Here is a 22,620-nt window from a genome sequence, read left to right as displayed (position 1 = left end):
TCTCTGCAGCATTAACAGTAGCAAAGTTGTCCTGCGTTTTGAAAGATTTGGCTTGGGAATCCTGGAGCCGAGTAACCCAAAGCTGTAGCCCGGTGTCATTGTGGCCATGCTGGCTGCCTGCTCCTGCTCCCACACAGCGCCAGAAACCCTCCCTGGCTGCTCCACTGAAGACCATCAGCTCAGCCCCGTGTCCTGCCTGAGCACCAGCAGTTATTTAACAATGTTTACATGATACTTTTGTGTGAACTATATTTTTTTAAACATAATAAACAGTGAATCAAGTTGAACTACAGCCATTCTCAAACAGCACTGAAAAAGAGCTGAGCTGTTCTGGTTCCTCCTTGTGTCCGTGGTCAGGAGGAGCCACGCTGCCCTGAGGGCAGTGGAGCAGGAGTGGCTCCTCCTGAGGTCAGCTCTCTCCTGAAGGCAGAGCCAGCCTGCTGCCCTGGGACTTGCCCAAGGCACCCATTGTTCCAGCAGGGCTGCCCCAGCTCGGGGTCTCCCTGAATTCAGCTTCACCAGGATGGAGCTGCTGCAGGGGGAGTGTCTGGCCATGGGGGCTGGCTCTGTTAGCGACTCAGTGCTCTTCTCCACAGAACTCACACTGAAACCTGCTCCTTCTCATACAATCCCAGAGGAATTAAGAATTGCTGGCCTTAAAAAATAAACTCATGACTTGCCACAGCTCTGCACAGCGACCAAATTCTTCTTTTGAAGTTCAGACCCAAGTTTGAATGCAGGGAAAGGCAAGAGAAACAGGACAAGTGAAAAGCTGTCCCTAAATAATGCATTAATTAAGGCCTTGATGCACAGACCTTCAGAGCCCCTGCACACACACACACAGTGTTGCCACTGCCTACTGCTGGCCACGATTGAACTTGCAAGTTCCTTGTTTGAGAAACATAGGACCAAAGCAGATGCTTTGAGGAAAAAAAAACCTTTAATAATAACAAATCTTGTAACCAAGAAGGCAATATCTGGGTCAGGTTCTGCCTGACCCAAACACCTCAAACTTGTTTCAGAGGTTACTTTTAAAACCAAAACCAACCCTCTCCTCCAGTGCACAGTGTGGAAGTTATGGAGGTGACAGCCAGTGACCACACTGAGGTGACAGATGCATCATCCCCTTGGAAACCACCTGCAGGCCCCATTAGCAGAGGCTCCCCTTTCCCCACATCACCCCGAGGCTCGGGGAGCTCCCACGTCTCTGAGCAGGCAAAGCAGCAGCCCTCAGTTTGGCTGCCTTGTGTGAGGAGTTAAGGGGCACAAAACCTGAGTTCTGTTGAGCAGAGAGCCTCAGTCCTGTGTGCCAGTCCATTGTAGCTCTTACAAGTGTTGACAAAGACTTTTTAAATGTGTCTCAGATCAAAAAGAGAAATGTGTTTGGCATGGCCAGGCACTGCAGTGCTGTCCTGATCCCTGTCCCCCTGGGGCTCTGCTCTTCTCACTACCATGTGTCAGCAGCCTAAAGCAGAAATTTTCCCAAAAGTGCTGCTTAATTAAGAGCAGCACAACACAAACCCAAAGCAGGGAAGAAAGGTGCTGCCCCTCGGCTGGAGCCCTGCAGGGGCTTCCTGCCTTAGGGAGGGAGGGCAGGAGCTGCTGCTGGGTGCAGACCGGCCCTCAGCTCAGTGGGTGTCGAGGGCAGCAGCACCTCGGGGTGCTCCTCACTCTGTTTTTGGGGGCGTCAAGCAGGCCCCGAGAGCTGGGACAGCCCAACGTTCAGTGTGGGATCACGGCCGGGCTGTGCAGGGCGCTGGCTCCTGGCAGCCAAGGCTGAGCTCGGTCCCTCCCGTGCAGGCCCTGCCTGTGGCCCTTTGTGTCCTGCCGTGCCCCGGCTCAGGGTGTGGGACACTGGGACGTGCCCCAGTCCTGGCACAGGGTTTGTTCATTGCTGCCCTTAACGGGGGCATTGGGGTTGGAACCCAGCCTGACCTGGGTGCCGTGTGGGACACCCGTGAGCTGCCCTGGGACACAAAGCTCCCGCTGTGCCCCAGAGCAGCCCGACACCGGCCGTGGGGTGTTTGTGTGGGTGTGTGTCTGGGGGTGGTTTTTGTGTGGGTGTGTGTCTGGGGGTGGTTTTTGTGTGGGTGTGTGTCTGGGGGTGTGTGTCTGGGGGTGGTTTTTGTGTGGTCAGCCAGGGGCACCGGCCCAGCCCGGCTCTGGGCACAGCCCACACACCAAGCCAAGCCCCTGGGTTGTGTTGTGTCACGCGTCCTGCCCCGGTGGAGCTGTCAATGTGACAATGTGTCAATGCTGCTACAGGAGCCACATGTCAGTAGTGAATGTAAATGGTCGTAACATGGTGAACATGGACACGTTTTCTTTTCAAATGTGATGTAAACTTTGTACAGTACAAATTTTTTTTTTATATTTTCTATGAACTGAGTGTCTTCCAGAATTACTATTAAATTAATTACAAATTGTTAGAATTAACAACAGTTTCTGTATTAGTTTATGCAACCAGAAAAAAAAAAAAAAGAGAAAAAAGAGTGCATTCTATGCTACTGGAATTCTGGATATGTAGGAATCTTTTCAGTGAATAAATCTTTGGTCTGGATAAAGTGTTACTGAGTCCTGGTTTGACCTTTCCCTCCCACTGACTTGTAGCTGAACCAGAAGAGGAGCAGAGTCCCACGGAGCCCCCGAGCACAGCAGCTCCTCCATGCCCTCTGCTCCCTGCCCATTCCCTGAGGGACCCCAGGTGATCCCCCCTGCACAAGTCCCTTGCACTTACCAAAGTTTTCCCTCCCGGATATGATGAGTGACATTATTAAATGGGTAATAAAACCAGCACGGAGTTTTCTCGAAGCACTGCAGTGTTGAAGAAGCTGCTTCCCTCCCAAAAGGACCTGAGGCCGTTCTGGGACCCCCAGCACCTTCTCTGTCCTTTGCACAAGGTCCTGTCACCACCTGCCACCTGCAGAGAGGGGCAGAGCTCTGCCAGAGACCCGGCTCTGCGCACTGGAACTGCAATTACCGGGTGTTAATTAATCCCAGGAAGGTTCTGCTGCTGCCAGCAGCTTTGTGCTGGGAATAACGGCAGCTTTGTGCCATCCTGCCAGGAATGGGCCAGGGCATCATAAAAGCACAGCTTTACATCCATCCATCTTATCTACATCTACATGCAAACAATAAAAAGCTTAAGATAAGTTGAGCTTTGTTGTCTTTTATAAAGAAATAATAAAGTTAATCCTCAATCATACTTGAAGGGCAGAGGTGTTTCATTTAACAAACCAAACCACACAAACTCCAGTCCCCAAGCACAGAGGCTCTGCCCTGGCTGTGACTGGAGCAGTTTGATGTTTCCCTGCTCAGAGCTGAACCCCACAACTGCCCCAGGAGGCCCCAACATCGGGGTCCCTGTGCCCCGGGAGAGCCACGGGAGCAGGAGCAGCCCGCACGCCCCCGCAGAGACAAGCCCAGCACAGAGGGAGCATTTCCAGCGCTCAAAGGCACTCAAAGCCCCACAGGAACATTTCACACTCGCCCGGCAGTAACAAAAATGCAAAACTGCTGATAGGCAGACTGAAATCCTGGAGGTGCCTCAGCTCGGGGAGGAGCCCAGCCCACCTCACCACAGCCTGAGAGCTGCTTGTTACTCTGCCTTGCAGGCTGGAGCCAAGAGCAAGAAGAGCTTCACTGACCCGCACGCTTTGCCTCCGTATAAAGACAGATTTTATTACAAACAAATCAAGTAAACCAGAGCACAGAATTCAAATGTACAAAGTGCTTTGGAATTTTTGGAGCCTTCCTGCTATAGGCTCTGTAACAACAACAGCAACAGCAGCTGATGTCCGTGTAGCTGAGTCCCCCAGAGCAGAGCTGCCCTCTGCTCCCTGCTGAGCAGACCCGTCCGAGGTGGATGCAGCAGGTGCTGCCACCCGGGGACCAGCACATGATTATTTCATTTGCAAACATTGCTCCAGATCCAGGCACGTGGCCACACAACTGCCAGCAACACAACCCTGCATTCACTCGCTTTCAAGTGAAGATAATATGCAAGTAAACCAATCTGATATAAATAAAGTCACAAAGATAAACAATACATTTAAAAAAAAAGATTTCAGCTCTAGCTAACTTAGTACAAAACTGTAGATTTTCCTTGTACGTATAAAAATCACCAGATTATACTAGCATAGATGGTATTAAAAAAATAATTTGCACTTTCAGTATTAAGATAATGTATTAAAATGTCAGAATAAATAGCAACAAAATTTAAATTTAATATTTTACTTAATTAAGGCTGAAGTTTAAGAGCCAAATCCTACAACCCTATACACATGCATGATTGAGCAAGTATAAGAAGAAGGATTGGACTCTGTTTTTTGAAAATAACAAATGTGCAAGCATTGTCTAAAACACAAGTGGATTTCTTCTTCAGCTGGTGGGTTGCAAAGCTCTTTTGACATCATGTGGGAACACAGCCCCAAATATATCTTCATGGTATCGCTTTTGGCTCTGCAAAAAGAAGGACACGCAGGAGATGAATGAAATGCTGCCAGCTACTCCTTATCCATCAGTTCAGTGACTAAAAGGCCTTTTGCATTTGCAGCACTGGTTGTGTGGTTGCAGACTTTTGCTGCTGCCAGTGAAAGGGAGCTCCCTGAATCCGGGGCACAAATGCACCAGGACGAGTTCTGGTAACAGGAGGGTCTGAAAAAGCAGCAGCCCCAGGCACTGGGTTTGGTGAGGGGCCCACGAAATTCCTGAACTCACTTTTCCTCTGTTGGTACAACCAAGCCTCAAGCTCCTGGTGTTGCCAACACCCTGCAAACCGATCCCCAGGACCCCGGTGTGGGAGCAGAGCCCCTGCCTCCCCCTGGCCGCTCGCGCACAGCCCGGAGCTCAGGAGCCGCAGCCCGGGCCTGGCTGTGCCCACCCGCGCGGGGCGCGCTGTCACGGGGTACCTTGAGCTGCTGGAGCTGCTCGTGGGCCTGCTGCGGGCCGAGGCGCAGGGCCCGCGCCAGCAGCGCGCGCAGCGCGGCGCCCACGTCCCGCGCCATGCGCACGTCCCCGCACACGTAGACGTGGCCCTGCTGCCCCTGCAGCACCTCGCACACGCGGGCCGCCAGCTGCCCCCGCAGCACGTCCTGCACGTAGACCTGGCAAACACAGAGACATCAGCACGCCCGGATTCTGGAACGCTGCTTTGGCTGCTGGCTCCTCCGAGCCCAGCGCGCGTCTGGCTCAGCCCAGCTCCGAGGGCCCAGCTCTGTCCTGCACCGCAGCAAAGGCGAAAAACGTCTTCAGGCTGCCCTTTACAAGCCCAGATTTGGAAGCTGGGCCTGTCTCTCGATCAAACTTGAGCAGACAAAGACTCTTCTACATGCCAAAGTCTCCTAACTGCCAGGAGAGCTAAAAAGAGGATAACTTTTATTCAGTTGTGTTTTTTCCCAGTCAAGATTCTTCTACATAAAATTAATTTCCATGGTCACCGTGTCATTGAAATGGGGAAAAATGGCCAGTGCCAACTCATTTCTAACTCATGGGCTAATCAAATCCTGCAAAATACAAGGTTTCTGAAAATGTTGCAGTTCTAGTTCCAAAGGCTGTTTGCACTGGACGTGCCTCTCCGTGGCAGTGAGGGGTTATATTTATAGCAATTTATAGCACAGCTTGCTTGTGCTGGAGTGTACAGGATTTTCCTTCATTTGAAGAAGTTCAAACCTGCTCACAATACACTGAAGGAAAATGCTAACATTTTTTAAAGAACAAACAAAGAGTCCAGATCTTAACTTGAGCAGATTCTGGAGGAGTTAACCCTTAAAGAACAAAGGAACCAGCCTTACTTTCTCTTGGCCAGGCAGTCTGGAGTAAGCTGTGTAGACATCTCTGAGGACTCCCCTCCTCTTCATCTCCTCAGTCTCCTCCCTGTAGATGTGATCCAGGTCTGGCCGCCGGCAGCCGAACAGCAAGGTCATGTCCCCTCCTCTGAGCCCTGAAACCGCGTGGGACAGTGACAGCCTGAGTGCCTGGGGCAGCCCCTGGCACACAGCACTGGCACACAGACTGGCACAGCACTGGCACAGCACTGGCACACAGCACTGGCACACAGACTGGCACAGCACTGGCACAGCACTGGCACACAGACTGGCACAGCACTGGCACACAGCACTGGCACAGCACTGGCACACAGCACTGGCACACAGCACTGGCACACAGCACTGGCACACAGCACTGGCACACAGGCTGTGCTCTCCAAGTCCCCAAAGGACCCCTGCCCACGGGAATGGTCCCTGGGGGATGGACTGGCTGTGCCAGCGCAGTGCCCGAGGAGCCTGGGGGGGCCAACATCTGCAGAGCCCTGGCTGATGTTTGTGGCTGTCAGTGGCTGCAGAGCCCTGGCTGATGTTTGTGGCTCTCTCTGCTGTGGCTGCGGAGCCCCCGCTGCAGCCCCGGGCTGTCCCTGAGCCGGCCCTGCCCAGGTCCCTGCAGTACCTCTGTGCTCCAGGTCGTAGAGGCGCTGCAGCCAGAAGCTCCTGAAGGGAGCGATGCCCGTGCCCGAGCCGATCAGAATGCAGGGCTTGGCCGGCTCCTCCGGGAGGTGGAACTCATCAGCACTAAAAGGCAAGAATGTGTTAATTAGGTACCTGGTTTCTGACTGAAACTCGTGCTCAGTTGCTTGAATGACTGAGCAGCACAGCCCCAGTGTGAGGTGTGGAAGCAGCAGTGGGGCTGAACTGGGTGCTCCTTGTTCCCTCCCCTTTCCTTGCTCTGCAGTGGAGAATGGGGTCACAGCAATAGAATTATTTCAGCATTTTCTAATGATTTGTAATTTTACTAAATGTAAGGCATGGTAACAGGTCTAATCTCTGGAAGACAGGGAGTTCCCTCTCAGACCCAACTGTTCCAACTTCAACTCAGCAATCCCTTGAAAATATGCAAAGGAAAACCCCCTGCAGAAGCTGAACCCTGAGCTGCTGTTACTTTTTTCATTTCCTTACCTGCGGATGAAGCAGGGAACGGTTTCACCCAGCGCGATCGTGTCCAGCCACGTGCTGCAGACTCCGTGGTGCACAGGCCCTTCTCCATCTAAACACAGCAAGGCAGAACACCTCTGATAGCACCCAAAAGCCCTCTGGTTGTGAAAAAGCACACTTTAGACTTAAAATTATAGCTTTAAAATACATGTATGTCTAGTAATGATTTATAAAACGTGCAGACACTGATGATGGTGCATGATTTTAGCAAATCTTGGCCCAGGAGGAACACCTGCCCTGCAGGTACCATTCTGCAGGTATGACAACACAAATTTTTTATTACAGATATGCTTCATGCTGTATGGCAGACAGGTTTTTTTTCCTGAACCACAACGTAGTCTAAACACCATTTAATTAAGAGAGAGATGAAAACAACAGTTCATTACCTCTTGTCCTGTAGTTTACAACTGCAACTGTCAGATGAATCTCTCTGGGTGTCATGTCACAGGAGGAGCTGACAGAATAGTACCTGGGCTTCAGGAGGGGCAGCTGAGTCAGCAGGAAAGCTGTGGAGACCTCAGCAGAGGGGAACTCCTCCAGCACCTCCAGGATGTTTGGGCTGTTGTAAAACTTCCATTTATTGTATTCTTCTGTGCTCTAAAAGTCAAAGGGCATCACCACAACATTAGCAGGTCATGCTGAGTTCAGGAGAGCAGGTGTATTTGAAATGTCACTTATAAATAAGATTCCTGCTTTACATTCAATTAAATATGCAGGTGAATCAACAAAGAGTTCTCAAAACTTTGCCAGGACCAATACTGGTCTGGGGTTTCCTAAGAAATAACTTAATTTTGAACACAGAAGTTCAGAACCCCACTACAATGTTCTCAGACACCTGCTCTCTCAGTGAGGATGCAGAAACTGAAGTAGGATTCATTTCTCAGCTCCCTGTCATGGCACACCCATGAAATTGTGTAGTCCCAGGTCCTGACCCCTTCCAAGCCTCCCTGAACCTGGTAAGAGGAGCCAGCACTCACCACACCTTTGAGCCACTAGTTAAAGCCACATCCCTCTGACTCTCAGGGCAGCAAATTCTCTGACAAACACATCTGCCAGCTCCCCTGCAGCTCCTCCAGGTGCAGAGTGTTAAAGGATGTCTCATCAGAAACCACGGCGAGGCAGGAGAAGCAGGCAGGCAAATGACCCACCCAGAACCACACAGGAAACAGCAGATGCTGGCTCCCACACCCAAGCTGAGCCTCAGACCCTCCTGCTCTCACCGTGGCTGGCTTTCTAAGACCACAGAATATGTAACATAGGCATAAAATCCATCACTACTAAAATTCTTAAGCTTCTGCTACAAAGGGTATCAGAGGGCCCAGTGGACAGCAGTGCAAACAAAGCTCCAGCCCTAAGGCTCACCTGACACAGCACCTCCAGCCTCTGCTTGTCTCCTTCTGCTGTCACCAGCTGGGAGAGCTTTTTTAGCAGCTGTTGGGAGGGTGGAGTAGTGATATCAAGCAGGTATGTCAAAGCCTCAGGTAGTGTGCAGGCTGGAATCTTTTTGTGACTTGCCCAGTACCCACCTGGAAATGAGGGAAAGAAAAGGACACTTAGCAACACCTGTGGTATTTGACAGCTGTAGAGCTTTGCAAAACACAGTGTCCTTCAAAATACCCCTTCAGGTGAGGGTGCAGCAGGTCTAGACCACAGGGCCCTTCTGAAAGAGGTTATTGTGAGGTTTTGAACATTTTGTAAGGGGAGGATCTGACACAGAAAACTTCACGACAACAAAACACTACTTGGAAAGGCAGTCTTTCATTTGGGGAAACCATCTTTCTGGGTTCAGAATCCTATAATTGTTCCTACTAATAAGGGAAAGATGGGCAGGACATATATGTCTATTTTAGGAATTTTACATGTAGCAATAAGCAAACTGCTGATTAATTTAATTGCAGTCAATGGCCAATTCAGCAACTGAATTGCAGTGTCACCTCAAGGTACCTCTGCCAACCCTGGTGAAGTCATGGTTTTTCCAGAAAGGGCAAAATCAGAACCAAGAATTATAACTAAAAAGCAGCAACAAAATCCTATTGAAACTGGAGAAAAGGACCATAGAATCAAATTCAGTCAGCAAAAATTCTTGGGAATTTTAAAGGAATCTGTCCCACACCCTCTGCTGTTTTGTCTAAAGAGACCCAGCTTACCATCAATGCAGGTTTCCAGCCTGACAGTCTGGCCAGCTGGAGGGGCATCCTTGACACGTGCAATGATGCCATGGACTAGCTCTGCCTGGTTGCCCGGGAAAACCCCGACGTGCTCCCCAGGAAGGTAGTGCACTTCCTGATCAGCCTCACAGTGAAGTTTAACCAGAATGGTGACACGACTGCATAGCAAAGAAAGAGAAATGAGACACATCTTGGTTACACTGGCAGGATTTCCATTGGATTGCACAGGAAAGGAATAAATCTGCAGTGGCACTTGGCAAGGGCTCCCCTGTGTGCATTACCAAATACCAGACCAGCTTAGGGCTTCACAGAGACCTAAACAAATCAGAGTCCAGGCATGTGAAGTACTTGTATCCAAACAAACTGGGTGCTGAAGTTCTCCCTGGTCTGTCCAGTAAGAATAAACATGCCTGGAATCAGCCAGTGGAAGTGCTGCCCCACTGCAGACTGCACAGCTCACATGCTTCTGCTAAGGACAGTACAAAAGTCCAGTATCTTTTGTAATAACTGCAGGGAGAAGATGTTTATAACCAGGCACTTCAGATGTTTAAGCTTTTAGTAAAATGTAGTATTGCAATATTCAAAAGAATGAGGTAGCATACCTGGACTTCGAACTTTGAAGGTTCTGCCTGAATTTCAGCTTCATGGGAATTACATCCTTGGCATGAATGTTTGCAAGAGCTGGTGAGAAAAGAAGATATGACTAATTAATTTATTAATTATTAATTAATAACTAAGGTTACTGATGGTAACATTGTGATTAGGTTTGTTTAAAATGTCTTCAAGTAATATGCAGAGGAGAACTGAACCACGCTGGCCCCAGAAGGGGGGCAAGGGACTGACCAACCATCATCAGCTGTGTGTGCCCCATTCCCTGACTAAAAGCAGTGCATCTCAGCTTTTGTTCCTCTGGGGCTGTACAAATGTGTGATAGTTCCAGTGTTACTGTGCTGGGAAAGATAACTTACACAATGGAAAACAGTGTCTTTTTAAATCTGACTGTGTATTCATGATATGCATTCTACCATCCAGCAGGGCCAAGAGCACTTCTGAAAAACCTTCACAGTGCAGCAGAGGGAGGGGAAGGTGGGAGCAGTACCTTTAGCCAGGTCCATGGGCTGGGAGTCATGCACTAGCCTGTAATTGGTAGGGTCCCAGCTTTCCTCAGAGGTGTAGATCTCAGGCAACTGAATACTGTGTCTCCCACGGACGTTAAAAATGTCACAGGCAGCCTAGATAAAAAAAAAAAAAACCACCAAAAATAAAGGCTATTCACAGTAAAAAAATATTCTTAGCATTGTCATAATCCTAATAAGGAGCTATCAGTTTCACACATTGCTGGTTTTTAGTGCCTCTGGTGTGTGGGTTCAGTGAGTTCAGTAAGGTTCCACTTCTATAACAGTATAGCCAAAAAAGATCTACTGCAAAAAATGTTTGATGCCACACTTGTTCATACTGAGCATTCCATTATCCAAAAGGCTTCACACTATTTTGTGTGGATATTAAAAAATAATAGAAAAGGGACCCAGTTCCCTCTCCTTGTTAGGCAAGCAGTAGAGAACAGGGAAGTTCCAAATTCAGATGTTTGGTTTCCTTAATTTTCCCTCATTTTTATGGGAACTGAACTAAAATGAATGGATGGGTGCCTAGAATATGAGATGTATTTCTATATTCACCTGGAAAGCACTGACTGCCCAGCTGCGGAAAGCTTCTTCTTGCCCATTGAGTTCATCCCCTTCACCCACTGGAGTGAGCTGGGAAGCCCCAAGCTGGGCCAGTTTTTGGTCAATGGCATGAGCAAAGGCACAGAACTCTGGGTACATGCTGGACCCCAGGCCAAACACAGCATACCTGCAGAAGGAGATGAAAAGTAGATTGCTGTGTTATACTATATGGACTGCTAAAGGACTCAATCACATGCAAACCAAATAATAAAGCATTTTTACCTAATTTTGTTTCTCAGCAATTTCAGTCTGAGCAAGGAGTCCTTCAAGGCCTGCATAAAAATACATAAAATACTTAAGTTAGAAAAATACTCTGAATATTCTGATCTGAAACCTGATCCATACCTTACTGAAGGACATGAGATAAATGAAAGGTTTGTCTTGGGTGAGCTGAGTCCCATACACACTTGTGAGGTGAACATTACCTTTCCGTTACCCGGAGAATCTCCATTTCCAAAAGTGCTAGTTACCACTAAAAGAAGTGTTTCTTTTTCCAGGTCACAAATATTGTACTTGTCCATGCACAGCATCTGGAAGGAATAAAGCTCATGAGACATTGCTAGCAGACACAAGAACTAGCCTTAGATATCTCAGATGTCTGCTGACCAAACTCACACGGCATTATGCTAAATGAATACAAAATCAAAGTTCTAGTCCAACTCGTATTTACAGAACATTCCAAACACAGGTTTGGAGAATGGAAAAGCCTGCAGAAGCCGAACTCCTGTCTCCACGAGGCGTGGCTGCTTTGCAGTGCTCACCTTGGTGCTGAAGGCACAGCTGAACAGGCTGCACAGGTTGCTGGCGAGCGTCTCCGACTTGCCCGTCTCTGTCGCGTAGATCACGGTCACCTTGGCCCTGCTGGCCACTGCCCCTCGCATGAGTGAGGATGCAAAGAGCACAGCCCTGGGGAAAGAGCAATCACACACAACTTTTAATGGAGCTACACTAATTCAGGTTGATTCACAAACAAGCTAGGAAGGACTGAGCTTGAGCATGGCTTTTCTTTGGAAGATGGTTCAGAAGCAACACGCTCTAGATAGCCCTGAGCAAGAACCTTGGATAGGAATGTTACCTCAGGGTGGACAGGTAAGGCTATGATTCAAACCTCTCAAGTGGTCCCTGTTGTAATATTTTTTTTAAAGAAGTAGAGCAGAAACATTACAAGAATAGAATAGTTGGACAAAGCATGAAGAATCTTATTTGGACAACTTACTTTGCCAATATTCTAAACTTTATTTCTTTTTTCCTTGGCCTCCGGGTCTCATCATGCCACACGTGTGTTTTCCATGCATCCACCTTTAAAGAAAAAGAAGTTATGCTTTAGGTAAGGAATGCAAATAGTAAATAAACAATCTGTGTATCTTTAAGGGGCCCAGATCAAATAGCATCTGTATATACAATCCACTGAGTAAAAACATGGTGTTGCATTAAACTGCATTTTAGTTAAAGCCAGAGAATTCAACAGAACTAGCAGCATGTCCCACATAAAATAGCTCCTTCTGCTACTTCTGAACCTGTCTAGTGAACTTTCATGAACCAGGGCTTGGCACCCAGACTCCCTCAGGTCCCGTATCGCATCTGCACTGCTGAGGTTGTCTGCTAGAGTCGGTTTTTCTTTTTGATGATGTGTACCTGGTAGTAATAGAAGGGAGTGAGGACATAGTTCAACATCTCTTGGTGGAACACGGGGGTTATGCTGCCTGACATGGGAGGCACAATCCACACCCAGTCTGCGGGGCAGCCGCCCCGCGCGCGGTACTCGCTCTGCATGTACTTCAGGAAGGACTCGGAGGCCGAGTGGTGATCCATGATGGTCACATTCTGTTTCTAGAACAATGGCAGAGAGAAAAACATGCATTAAAAACCCTATTCTGCCCTTCTACCTGCTGTAGCTAAAGTAATCCTCTTGCTTTGGTCAATATTTCAAGGACTTTACTCAGAGTAAAGGGAGTATTTTATGGGAAATAAATACTATCAGCAGTTACTGTAAAGATACAGATTGAGGCGCGGGCCTTTGATTAAGAACTCTTAGATCTTTCCTTTAACATCAGCATTTTACCTCTGCAGCACTGGGAGTGCATGCTGCAAAGCCACTGACTCACTTTTACCCACTTTTCATATTGTCATGATATGTTAAACTGGAATTGGAAATAACATATATTAATCCAATGGCTTTATATAGGTTTTGAAACATAGATAAATGTGTTAAAAGAATGGAAAATCTTTCCCTTAACTTCATATACTTCTTTCTCTTCCTTCTGCTTTTACCTGTGAGGAAACATGGATTCCTCCACTTTCTCAGGTGAAAATCAAGAATAATTCTATTGGAATCATAATGCCATCTCCATTGAGTGAGAGGAAAAAGGGACAGTGAGTGTTCAGTGTCTTTTCAGATCTCACACTCAGTGACCTACCTGGAAGCTGTGAAGCACAGCCACATTGATCTCTACAACAGCTCGGTCCTTCCATAATGATGACAGTTTGTTTGTTTCCAGTCCCATTCTCCTCCCTACCTCCTACATGTGATAAAGAGAGAGAAAATGGAAAAGCAAATTTACTATATGGAACTCGGACCCTATGATTTCTCAGCCTCATCACCTTTGTATCAGGAAAAAGTTGTGCAGAAGGGGAGAGAGTCAGTCTCACGCTGGGGAAAGTGAAGGCAGCAGAAACACCTGAGATTAAAGGTAAACTGGAATTTTGGAGTTCTGTTTCTTGAGGATGTTCCAGCTTCACAAAGCAGGAAGTGGTTCTCTTTTCCAAAACCTCCTGCACCGAGGTCCCCCCGTGCAGCCCAGCCCGGGGCCCTGCAGCAGGTCACCTTGAGGACGTTGTAGCGCTGCGCGTCGCAGAAGTCCCGCACTCCGATCTCCGTGCCCATGTACCAGCCATTGAAGGGGCACGCGGGGAACTCCAGCCCTCCCACCTCCAGCAGCATGCCAGCCACGGCAGGCAGCGCGTACCACCGCAGGTCCAGCTCCTTAAACCACTCGTACCTGCCCAGAAAGCAGTTTGAGTTATTATTTGTGCGCCTTTTCCTCGAAAAGGAGAAAAGCCCAGGAAGATAAAGAGTACCAATTCTAGGAGGAACCCCTGGACCAGGGTCTGCAGAAACTCACAGCAGTTTTCAGTACAATGTTTGGGAATCAGCAGCTACAGGAACTGCAGAACCATATTACAGAGTTCTGCAATCTGCAGGCCAGTCCCAAAACAAAGAGGAAGAAAAAAGCAATGAGAGAAAGGCAATAAACACTGTTATGAGTGCAGTGTTACATGTGTGTTACACTAGCATAAGAAATTAGGATTTTTAAAATTCTGAGTATAATTGAAATGTAGATTGGGAAAAGAGTTTTCCAACAAAATGGTCATTTGCTTCCTTAATTTAAATCTCATTTCATTGTTCTAACAGGCATTTTATCTTTCAAGACGATTTATCATCATTTCATCCTGACAAAGAACTCATAAAACAACTGCCACAGGCACAGCCCAATAACCTGCCAAGGTGAGGCAGAGGCAAAAATGCAATTATCTAAATCTTGTGTTCTTACTTTGGATGCTCCATTGGCACTTGGAGGACAATTTCTGGAGGTAATTCAAATATTTCTGGGTCTTGGCCATTTGCTTGGAGAACAAGTGGAAGCACATCAAAGCGGCCATATTTCGGCTTCCACCCAAGCTCGATGCACAACTGCAAATACAGAAAGCACATTTTGTGTTCTTTGCAGGTTTCCCCTCCAGATCTGAAGACAAAAGAATTTTAACCCTCTGAAACCTGCTGAGCTAAATTCTAAGTGAGAAAGGTTCTCTTTGCCATTCGAACAATGTTGAGCCATGCTGATGAAGTGCAGGTTGTGTGCCTGGTTGTGTCCCCTGGCAGTATTAGCTCACCCTGTTCTGAGATGGAGGGCAGCACTTTTGTATCAGAGCTGTAGGAAATTATTGTTCCAGCCCGCACCTGGAACTTGTGGGGCAGAACATCCCATCCACTCCTCACCTCCCCACCACTCTGCATAAACACGTGAGGAAGGAGCCCCAGGGAGGTGGGTTAGCCAAGATGGGAAGCAGCTGTGGTGGAGTTTGGAGCTGTACCTGAGTGAACTCCACAGTGGCAGGGTCTCCAAGGACAGAGCCATCTGGCCTTTGGTAGCCAGCGTAGCGGATCAGCTGGCTGTTCCACACGCGGAAGTCGTGCTGCCCGTCCGTCCTGGGCGGGAACACCGTGATGGCTGACCTGCCCAGACACAGGACACACCTTACAAACACATCCTCACTGTCCACACAGAAACTGGTACCAGCAGAAAATGTTTTACATTTCTAAAATGTAGGAAAAAAATCATTCATCCTCTTTATCCACCTCCCCAAATCTTCAAGTCATCTCTTTTCCCAAGGAATTGCAAAAGGTTTTGTAACATCAGCCATGAAAGTTATAAATTTTCAAGATGGCTGATGGAAGACATGAGAGGAAAATTTAAGTACCAGGAAAATTAAGAGCAGAGACAAGTTGTCAAAATGTTTAGATAGACCATTTCATGTGTTTTTGATGCCAGATCTGGATGTGATTTTTGTTGTTTAAAATTAAAATTAGAGACCTACCTTATATTACCATTGTTTGTGGCATACTGAATATGATGACAAATATGCTCAAACATTTCCTTGGCTGTTTTACAGTCCCGTGCATCAAACACCTGTGTGTTTCCAACAGAAATGTAAAGAAGACTAATTTTGAAACAGTAATGCAAAGTTGTTATTTTTCCTATGCACTTAAGGAATGGAAAGATTGTGGCTCCACTAGGAAAGGTTCATTTTTATAGTTCTTATATGCATCATTTTCAGCCATAACAATCCACCAAGGACCAAAACACGTACCAGGTTCCATGACACACCTGGTTCCTACACTCACACTGCTACACATTTTCATTCAGCCATGAAGTAGAGAACTACAAAGAAACCAATCTCCTGATATGGACAGGAGGGAATCCTCAATGGAAACAGTGACCTGTTGTAGCAAAGGAAAGGCCATTGTTCTGAGTCACAGCAGGGGACTGCTTGGCTACAGCTGAGGTGTAGATGCACAGCTCACCTGCAGGTTGGCCCACTGGATTCTCCCGATGCACCTGGGTGCATTCCTCCAGGCCTGCTTGGCAGCAAAGGTCAGCTCGTCCTTTGTCAGCTGGTAGGTTCCTGTTGTTTCTATCTCCTTGGTCACTGCTTCCAGCCGGCCCAGCTGTTCTTTGGGTTTTGGCCTTTTGAACAGGAAAAAGCCAGGAAAAGAAACAATGAGGATTTCATTCAAAGTGCAGACGTTCTCTTTATATTTTGCCTTCAGAATTTAAGACTTGTCCTTATGGAGTGCAAGGACAGAGCCTTCTGGCCCCATGAAGAAACTAACACACTAGAAATTTAAGTAGTGACACCATCCTTTCACCACCCAATACATGCATGGACTGGCCACAAGCTATTCTGTGTAAGTTTTTGGTTAAAATTTGGATTTTCTAGATGAATTTGAAAAAAACCACAAGGAACTCAAAAACAGAGAACAGGTGAGTTTCAGGGCACATGTAGGCTGAGAGTGACTGTCCTCTCAAAGATCCATTGTGTTTACAAGGCCACAGCTCTTCTGAGTAAAGTAAGTAAGATTTTCATTCCTAAAGGGAAGTGCTGAGCAATTCCTTTGTCAAGGAAACCGACTCTAAAATTCTTGAGTTCGATAACAGACAGTGAAGTCAAAACATTAGAAAATATTTATCACAGCAGAGACAAAAATTGTTTTGTTGTCTTACAGACAGAATGAAAATAGCCTGCACTGTCTGAGAGTTTTCACATTTTCAGCAAGATGAAAGATCAAGGGCAAGCATATGAGATAGTGTAAATCAATGTGATCAAACAGCCATGAACAGAGACACAGGGATGTGCAAGTACAATAGGCTGGTGAGGAAGCCTGTGGGTAATACAGGGACTTTCAGAAAGATTCAGAGGGAAGAAAGATTTGAAAGTAGTTCAAAGTGTCTAAAGAAGTGGCCATTATGTGGCTGAGTCCCTTTGAAAGTTTGATAATGTTTTCTAATGGGATGAGCAAACACTGAACTGTTGCTTGAAAGCTCATCATGTGGAATGTCACTGCAAGCCCTTGGACATCAACCAGCTGTTCCAGCATTTCCTGCAACAAGATGCCTCAGCACCATGGCCATTTTTGTGAAAACACAAACCCCTCTCAGAATGCTCAGTGAGCTTATGCTGAGAGCACAGAGCAAGGGTGAGAAGCAACACTGGCCTTCCAATCTTTGGCTAAAGCCTTGAGAGGAACACAGAGAAAAGATACTTGGAACAGCAGAAACAAAAGGCATTTTCCACACTGAGACTGATCTGAGTGCAGCTATTCCCAAGAAAACAGGAGGTAACACCCTGGCAGAGTCTTCAACGAACTGGAATGTAGCACACTCCAAAGGGATGGAGCTGAGGAGTGCATGGTCCAGGTCCTTCCCTGTGTTCCCAAGACCTTGGATTGGCAGATGGAGCACAAGAAGTGCAATGACAGTTTGATCTGGCATTTTTAACAGTCTTTACATATTTTTGAATGCATGCTATCTAACAGGAGAGTTACCAAGAGCTGTGAAGAAACCAAACTCTCCTGGAGGCTCACAGATAGACAGGTAGGTAGAGGATTTTATACCCAAAAATCAAGTTCACCTACTCTTTAAATGAACTGTAGTATTGCTTGAGGAAGTCTATTGCCTGAGGTAAAAGATCCTCTGGTGGAACTGGCCCATCTCTGGTACCTCTCACCAGGCCCTTTGGGGTCATGAGCGACCCTTGGCAGGCCTTGGTCTGGCAGCTGATAACCTGAAAAACAATAAAATGTCAAAAAACAATGTTGCACTCTGCGTATTTTAAAATTTCTGAAAACTCTCTGTTCATATTTCCATATTTTACCTCTTTTGCAGTCAGGTGCAGTGTGTCAAGAAAGCTGGATCCATTTTCCAAGTTTCTTATTCTTACATGTCTTGGACATCCTGGTATTTGGTTTGAAACTTTGATGTCATTTGGAGGGAGATTCTGGGCAGAGAACAGACAAAAATGCATACTGTCTTCAGAGCTATTGAATATCTTTCAGTTTCATTTTAGACTTAAAGTTAACATCAAAATATTTCAGTTTAAATTCAATAAATTAGATATAAATGTGATCTGCTCCAACATGATTATTTGACTACAAAACTACTGAGCTAATCTACAGTTTGATATGAAATGAGGGAAAAAAGTATTTTTGTACTAATCAAACAGGGTCTGCCACTGCAAATACCTTTACAATTTCAGTAAATCCTCTGAGTATCTCTGAGCATTATAATCACAGTCTCAGGAAAACAGTGAACCAATTCCAGAGACAGGACAGGTTTGTTACTAAAGGCTTTCAAAGGTATATAAAGGAATCAGGCATCCCAGTCCCCGTGGGGTCACCTCTTCCTTTGAGTCTTATCAGTGCTCCATTTTCACAGAAAAGAACTTTCACCCAAAGATGTCCCAGCAGTCCTAACTCCTGCAACCTCAGTCAGACCTCTCCAGTTGTGAGCAGCAAGCACCACTCACGTGAACTGCCACCATCAAACACTGATGCTGGGAACAGACCTCTCCTCCCTCACTGGGCTTTGCTGGGCTTATGATAGGCAGCCTCTCCATCTGCTTCTTGCTGGCATTGTGCAATTTGGCATCATCCTTTTCTGAGCTTCAATAGAGAGAAAGAAAAGTCAGCACAAGGCAACGTCCTTTACTTCAGGCTTTGCTTTCAGCATCAGCAGGAGATGCTCAGTGCTGTCTCTGAAATGTGTCCTGAGCCATAAGCCAGCAGGGGCAGGGGGCAGGACTCAGCAGGAAAGCCACAGAACCCCTTCCCAGAGCACTGTGTGCAAGGGAAGGGTATGAAACCTGAAATAAGTAACACCCTGAAGACTGAGAAATTTAAGATGCATGTGCAACTTATTTTATACAGTGTTGTGTATGAACTGCATCACAGTATTACTTCACCAACTTAATTACAGTGTAAATAATCACTTTGCTATTTTTATAGCATACACACCTCCTGAGACTTAGAATACATGAAACCATGTTAACTCACAAAATAAATTTAAGACTATGAAAGAGAAAGCAAGATGATTTAAATCCTCAATGACTGTTTAACTTCAACACAAGTGTTTAATGTTCATTACCAAGTTACATCACCCAGAGACCCACAGTCCTTTATGTTAATGTCAGTATTTTGGAAACACATTACGGGTTTCTCCAGGACCCAAACCACTTAATATCTTCCCTTTTCAAATCAAAGATAAACTATGAAACCATTAAAACCAGGATCTTACCCATGGATCTTCCTATTTTTCTCCACGTTGTTGTTGATGTCCTTCTCTCTGGGGTACTGGCTCCTGGCAGCATGAGATTTGAACACAAACTGCCACGGGCACAGCATTTCGTATGGTTTTTTTGGTGGTTTTACTTCACTGTGCTGAAACCTTGTTTTGTGTGATGTGGGAACACTTCTAAGGACATAAAAAACCCAACAAGGTCAGTTTTTACCCAAGAGGGCAACTCCCTTTAACATCTTTCAGAAACTCACCAGCCTAACTGATCTGATCTGACATCCTGTGTTTAAAACGAAAATTGCTCAATTCTTAGGATCGTGATACTAAAACTAAGACTTTGTCAGTGTAACATGCAGCCATGTATTAATCTAAAACACTGGCAAGAGAATTTCAGATGACCCCTGGTCGTGTAAAGCGGCAAATATCGGTGTCAGAGCAGACCACAAGCTTAGAAAAGGGATGTGAAATGTTGCTGTGTTAATCACACAGTAATGAAAAAGTCTTGTTCACATATGAACCTAACCATTTTGCAGTGCATCCACCTGCCAGAGACAAAGAGGTTTCTGAGAGGCTGAAGTCTGTAGCTTTTAAGATGTGTAGCACTTATTTCAATGTAACACATAGCATTTATATAAGAGGGTACAAAGTTTATGCTATTCATTTTAACACACATCTTCTGCTCATTTCTGAACATAAGATGGATTTTGTGCTAGGGGTGTGACAGAAGAGAATGATCAAGCCAGTAAATTGCAGGGATAGAGAGAATTAGCCCCAGCACTTGAATCTGGTTCATAACAGAAAAAACCTGATGTTTCCAAGAAGTTAGAGACAAAGGAAGAAAATAGACATTGTCACACATTCCTGATGTAAATTATGTCTTATTTTGATATTTACATTACTTTTACAGTGAAAGTTAAATTTATGCTGGACTCTGAAGATACTGACTGCTCTGAAGTTACACAAGAAGAGAAATCCATCCAACTGTCTGTGCAGAAACTGCAAGGTGTTAGGATTGTTTGCTACTCCAGGTGAGAGAAATAATGTGTAATAAGCATTTCCCTGCAGTCACAAAATAGGAAAAAAAATCTAAATTATTATTCTGCAATAAAAAATGCTGTGATGTGCCTATACAATTTTGTAAAATACAGGGTGAAAAGAGAGGAGAAATGGAGAGGGGGAAGAAAAGAAAGAAACAAAGAAGGAAAGAAAGAAAAAAAGGAAAAAAGGGGGGAAACCTCACACAAACATTAAAAAAAACACAGGGAGAAAAAGGAGGAAAAGGAGGATGAGGAGGAAAAAGATGAAAAATAACAGGAAAAAAGAAAGATAATAATAAAAAGAAAAAAATAAGAAGAAAAAGCAAAAAGAAAGAGAGCAGACTCACATTTCCCTTCACTGGCACTCAGCAAGAAGCTGCTCTGTGTCCTGCCCCGTGGGTTCTCTGGGGAGCACTGTCAGTGTTACCATGCACAAACCTTTAAATCAGCAGAAAGGAGGGACAAAGTTTTCAGAGCAGCTGGACAGCTTGGAACTAGAGCAGGAGACTGAGTCTGACACTTTGCTCCTAATACAGAAAAAAAGATACAGTTTGCCATGTAATTACTTTGCCTGTGAGTGGCAGTAAATGAATGACAGAATGAACACCTGGACATGGTGCTTCTTACCGTGCTTTTGTGAGAGGTGTCCCAGCCCTCCAGGAGAGACTCCTCTCTCCCAAAGCTTCTTGCCTTCCACCTCCCAGGCTCTGGATCCCTCCCAGGAGGCAAAAGCATTTTATAGTGCAGACCATGTATGCAAAATAGCTCTGAGCAAGGCTGGACATGGACAGTGCAGTTGGGGATTCCCCTGATTCCTGTCGTGTCCACTTGGAGAAGTGGAGGCTGTGTGGCTGTGAGCAGCATTACACAACCGGTGCGAGGAGGGAGGCAGCTCCTGCTGCTGTCAGCATCCCTCCTTCCCTGCTGCAGCCTGGACTCCTGCTGGTGCTCCTGGAGAGGGCAGGCTATGGCACTGAACCTGCCTGCAGCCTTGCACACAGTGTTAAAATGAAAAGAAATAAATGCTGAAGGGCTTCTGACAGCTTTCATCCCTGTGTGGCCAGTCTCCAGGCACCCTCCTGTACACCAGCCATGGCTGTAGGAAGAGACTGAGCAACTTCAAGAGAAATGTTACAGAGCTGCAGAGCTTTACAGTACAGGCCAGGAAAGAATTAACCATGTTCTTATAACTAAGGACAGGTATTTTAAGTTTCACCTACACATACTTCCTTACTTTTTATCAAGTTTTAAAGGATCTTTCTCAAGAGAGTATTTGTAGAATTTCTTGCTCTCCAGAGGTTCCTGTTCTGCCTGTTGCTGCCTGTGAGATTTGTCCCCAGGTGCTTTTCCAAGGTATTGGGAATACTGGAAGGAAACTGCAACTTCCTGAAGTACAAACCATTCCCACCATGCTATATGTGGGAATACCAGAGGGACAGCTGGATGAGGAAGACAGGATTGCAGAGCTGATTTTCGGTGTCTGACAACATGTGAGCACGTACCTTTCACAGGACCAGGCTTCCCCCTGCGGTCTGGAAGGCAGAGCCCCCCTGGGACAGGGCTGGCAGCAGTGCCCAGTGCTGTCAGGCACCTGCAGCCCACCAGTCTGGTGCCAGACAGTGCCCCAACAAGGATTTTCACCTGCCTTATTTGTTCCTTCCTATTATGTATGGCTATTTTAAGGAAACTGTTTACAAATTAAAGATGACTAATAAATCTGCTGAATAATGTGAATCAAATGAGGTACACTGATAACTAGGGAAAGATTTACAGTTGCTGACCAAAGATCTACAGAAATGAAGCATAAGGCAGCCAGAGAAATGAGGAAATGTGTGTTCTTTTCTCATCTGTCACTCTTCTACTGGGCAAGCTTGGGCAAGGTGTTTTCTTCTCTGTGTCTAGCTTCTCTGTTTGAAAATGAATGTTAGATGATTATGTAAAGCATTTCTAGAGGCAAAGCAAGTGCTGTGCACACGTGTTCATGCATGAGATCCCCTGTATTCATCCCATCCAGGATTGCTAGAGATGAATCTCTTCATACACAGACCTTTTCTGAGCATTCATCTCAGAGTTTTCTGAGCATTCATCTGCTTGGCTTTATCAAGCCTGTGCTGATAAAGGCATCCACTGCTCATGAATTTTCACAGTTGGATTTTCCTTTAATGTGGTGCCTTTCTTCTCACCAGAATTAGCAGGTGAATCCCTTTGTTTAAAATATTCCAGTCATCAGGCAGATGTAATCAGCAGGCAGAAATGATGTGTGAGAACTGTGCCACTCAATGCCAAGCCAGAAAATTCTGCCTTTACATTCTTCTTTTGCAATTGCTACTTTGTAACAGGGTTTAAAAAATTCTCTT

At 46.1% G+C, this 22,620-nt stretch overlaps 2 protein-coding genes across 4 annotated transcripts in view; one reads left to right on the top strand and one right to left on the bottom strand.

Annotated features, from left to right (window-relative positions):
- KSR1 (kinase suppressor of ras 1) overlaps nucleotides 1-2,062 on the top strand; it is a 50,165-nt gene extending 48,103 nt beyond the window's left edge. For all 3 annotated transcript variants that reach the window (XM_041482615.1, XM_041482616.1, XM_041482618.1), the window contains one exon: nucleotides 10-2,062. In XM_041482615.1, the coding sequence (XP_041338549.1) occupies nucleotides 10-88 (79 nt within the window). In that variant the 3' untranslated portion in view covers nucleotides 89-2,062. The remainder of the gene's footprint in view (nucleotides 1-9) is intronic.
- Nucleotides 2,063-3,625: 1,563 nt separating this feature from the next.
- Nucleotides 3,626-20,710, bottom strand: NOS2 (nitric oxide synthase 2). The gene is made up of 27 exons (XM_041482601.1): nucleotides 20,611-20,710; nucleotides 19,227-19,403; nucleotides 18,460-18,595; nucleotides 17,809-17,931; nucleotides 17,570-17,718; nucleotides 15,959-16,121; nucleotides 15,472-15,563; nucleotides 14,968-15,109; nucleotides 14,427-14,566; nucleotides 13,700-13,874; nucleotides 13,293-13,394; nucleotides 12,511-12,705; nucleotides 12,092-12,174; nucleotides 11,637-11,781; nucleotides 11,301-11,405; nucleotides 11,098-11,147; nucleotides 10,828-11,002; nucleotides 10,251-10,383; nucleotides 9,754-9,832; nucleotides 9,131-9,309; nucleotides 8,346-8,509; nucleotides 7,370-7,580; nucleotides 6,948-7,035; nucleotides 6,442-6,563; nucleotides 5,793-5,941; nucleotides 4,911-5,105; nucleotides 3,626-4,461 (listed from the first exon to the last, which is right to left on the bottom strand). Exons 2-27 carry the CDS (start codon nucleotides 19,331-19,333, stop codon nucleotides 4,381-4,383), a joined length of 3,483 nt encoding a protein of 1,160 aa, XP_041338535.1. The 5' UTR covers nucleotides 19,334-19,403; nucleotides 20,611-20,710; the 3' UTR covers nucleotides 3,626-4,380.
- Nucleotides 20,711-22,620: the final 1,910 nt, after the last annotated feature.

The sequence above is a fragment of the Pyrgilauda ruficollis genome, unplaced genomic scaffold, assembly GCF_017590135.1.
Source record: "Pyrgilauda ruficollis isolate IOZ18807 unplaced genomic scaffold, ASM1759013v1 scaffold59, whole genome shotgun sequence".
NCBI lineage: Eukaryota > Metazoa > Chordata > Aves > Passeriformes > Passeridae > Pyrgilauda > Pyrgilauda ruficollis.
Note: the sequence above shows the minus strand (reverse complement) of the source record. Positions and strands in the feature narration are given on the sequence as shown.

Bases quoted from the DNA above. Each gene is read 5' to 3' on its own strand.
- NOS2 (XM_041482601.1), bottom strand. From the start codon at position 19,333: ATGCTGTGCCCGTGGCAGTTTGTGTTCAAATCTCATGCTGCCAGGAGC. The intron at 16,122-17,569 runs GTAGGTGAACTT...CCTGTTCAAAAG, and splicing joins TACTACAGTTCATTTAAAGA to GCCAAAACCCAAAGAACAGC. The intron at 9,310-9,753 runs GTATGCTACCTC...TTTGCTATGCAG, and splicing joins CTTCAAAGTTCGAAGTCCAG to TCGTGTCACCATTCTGGTTA.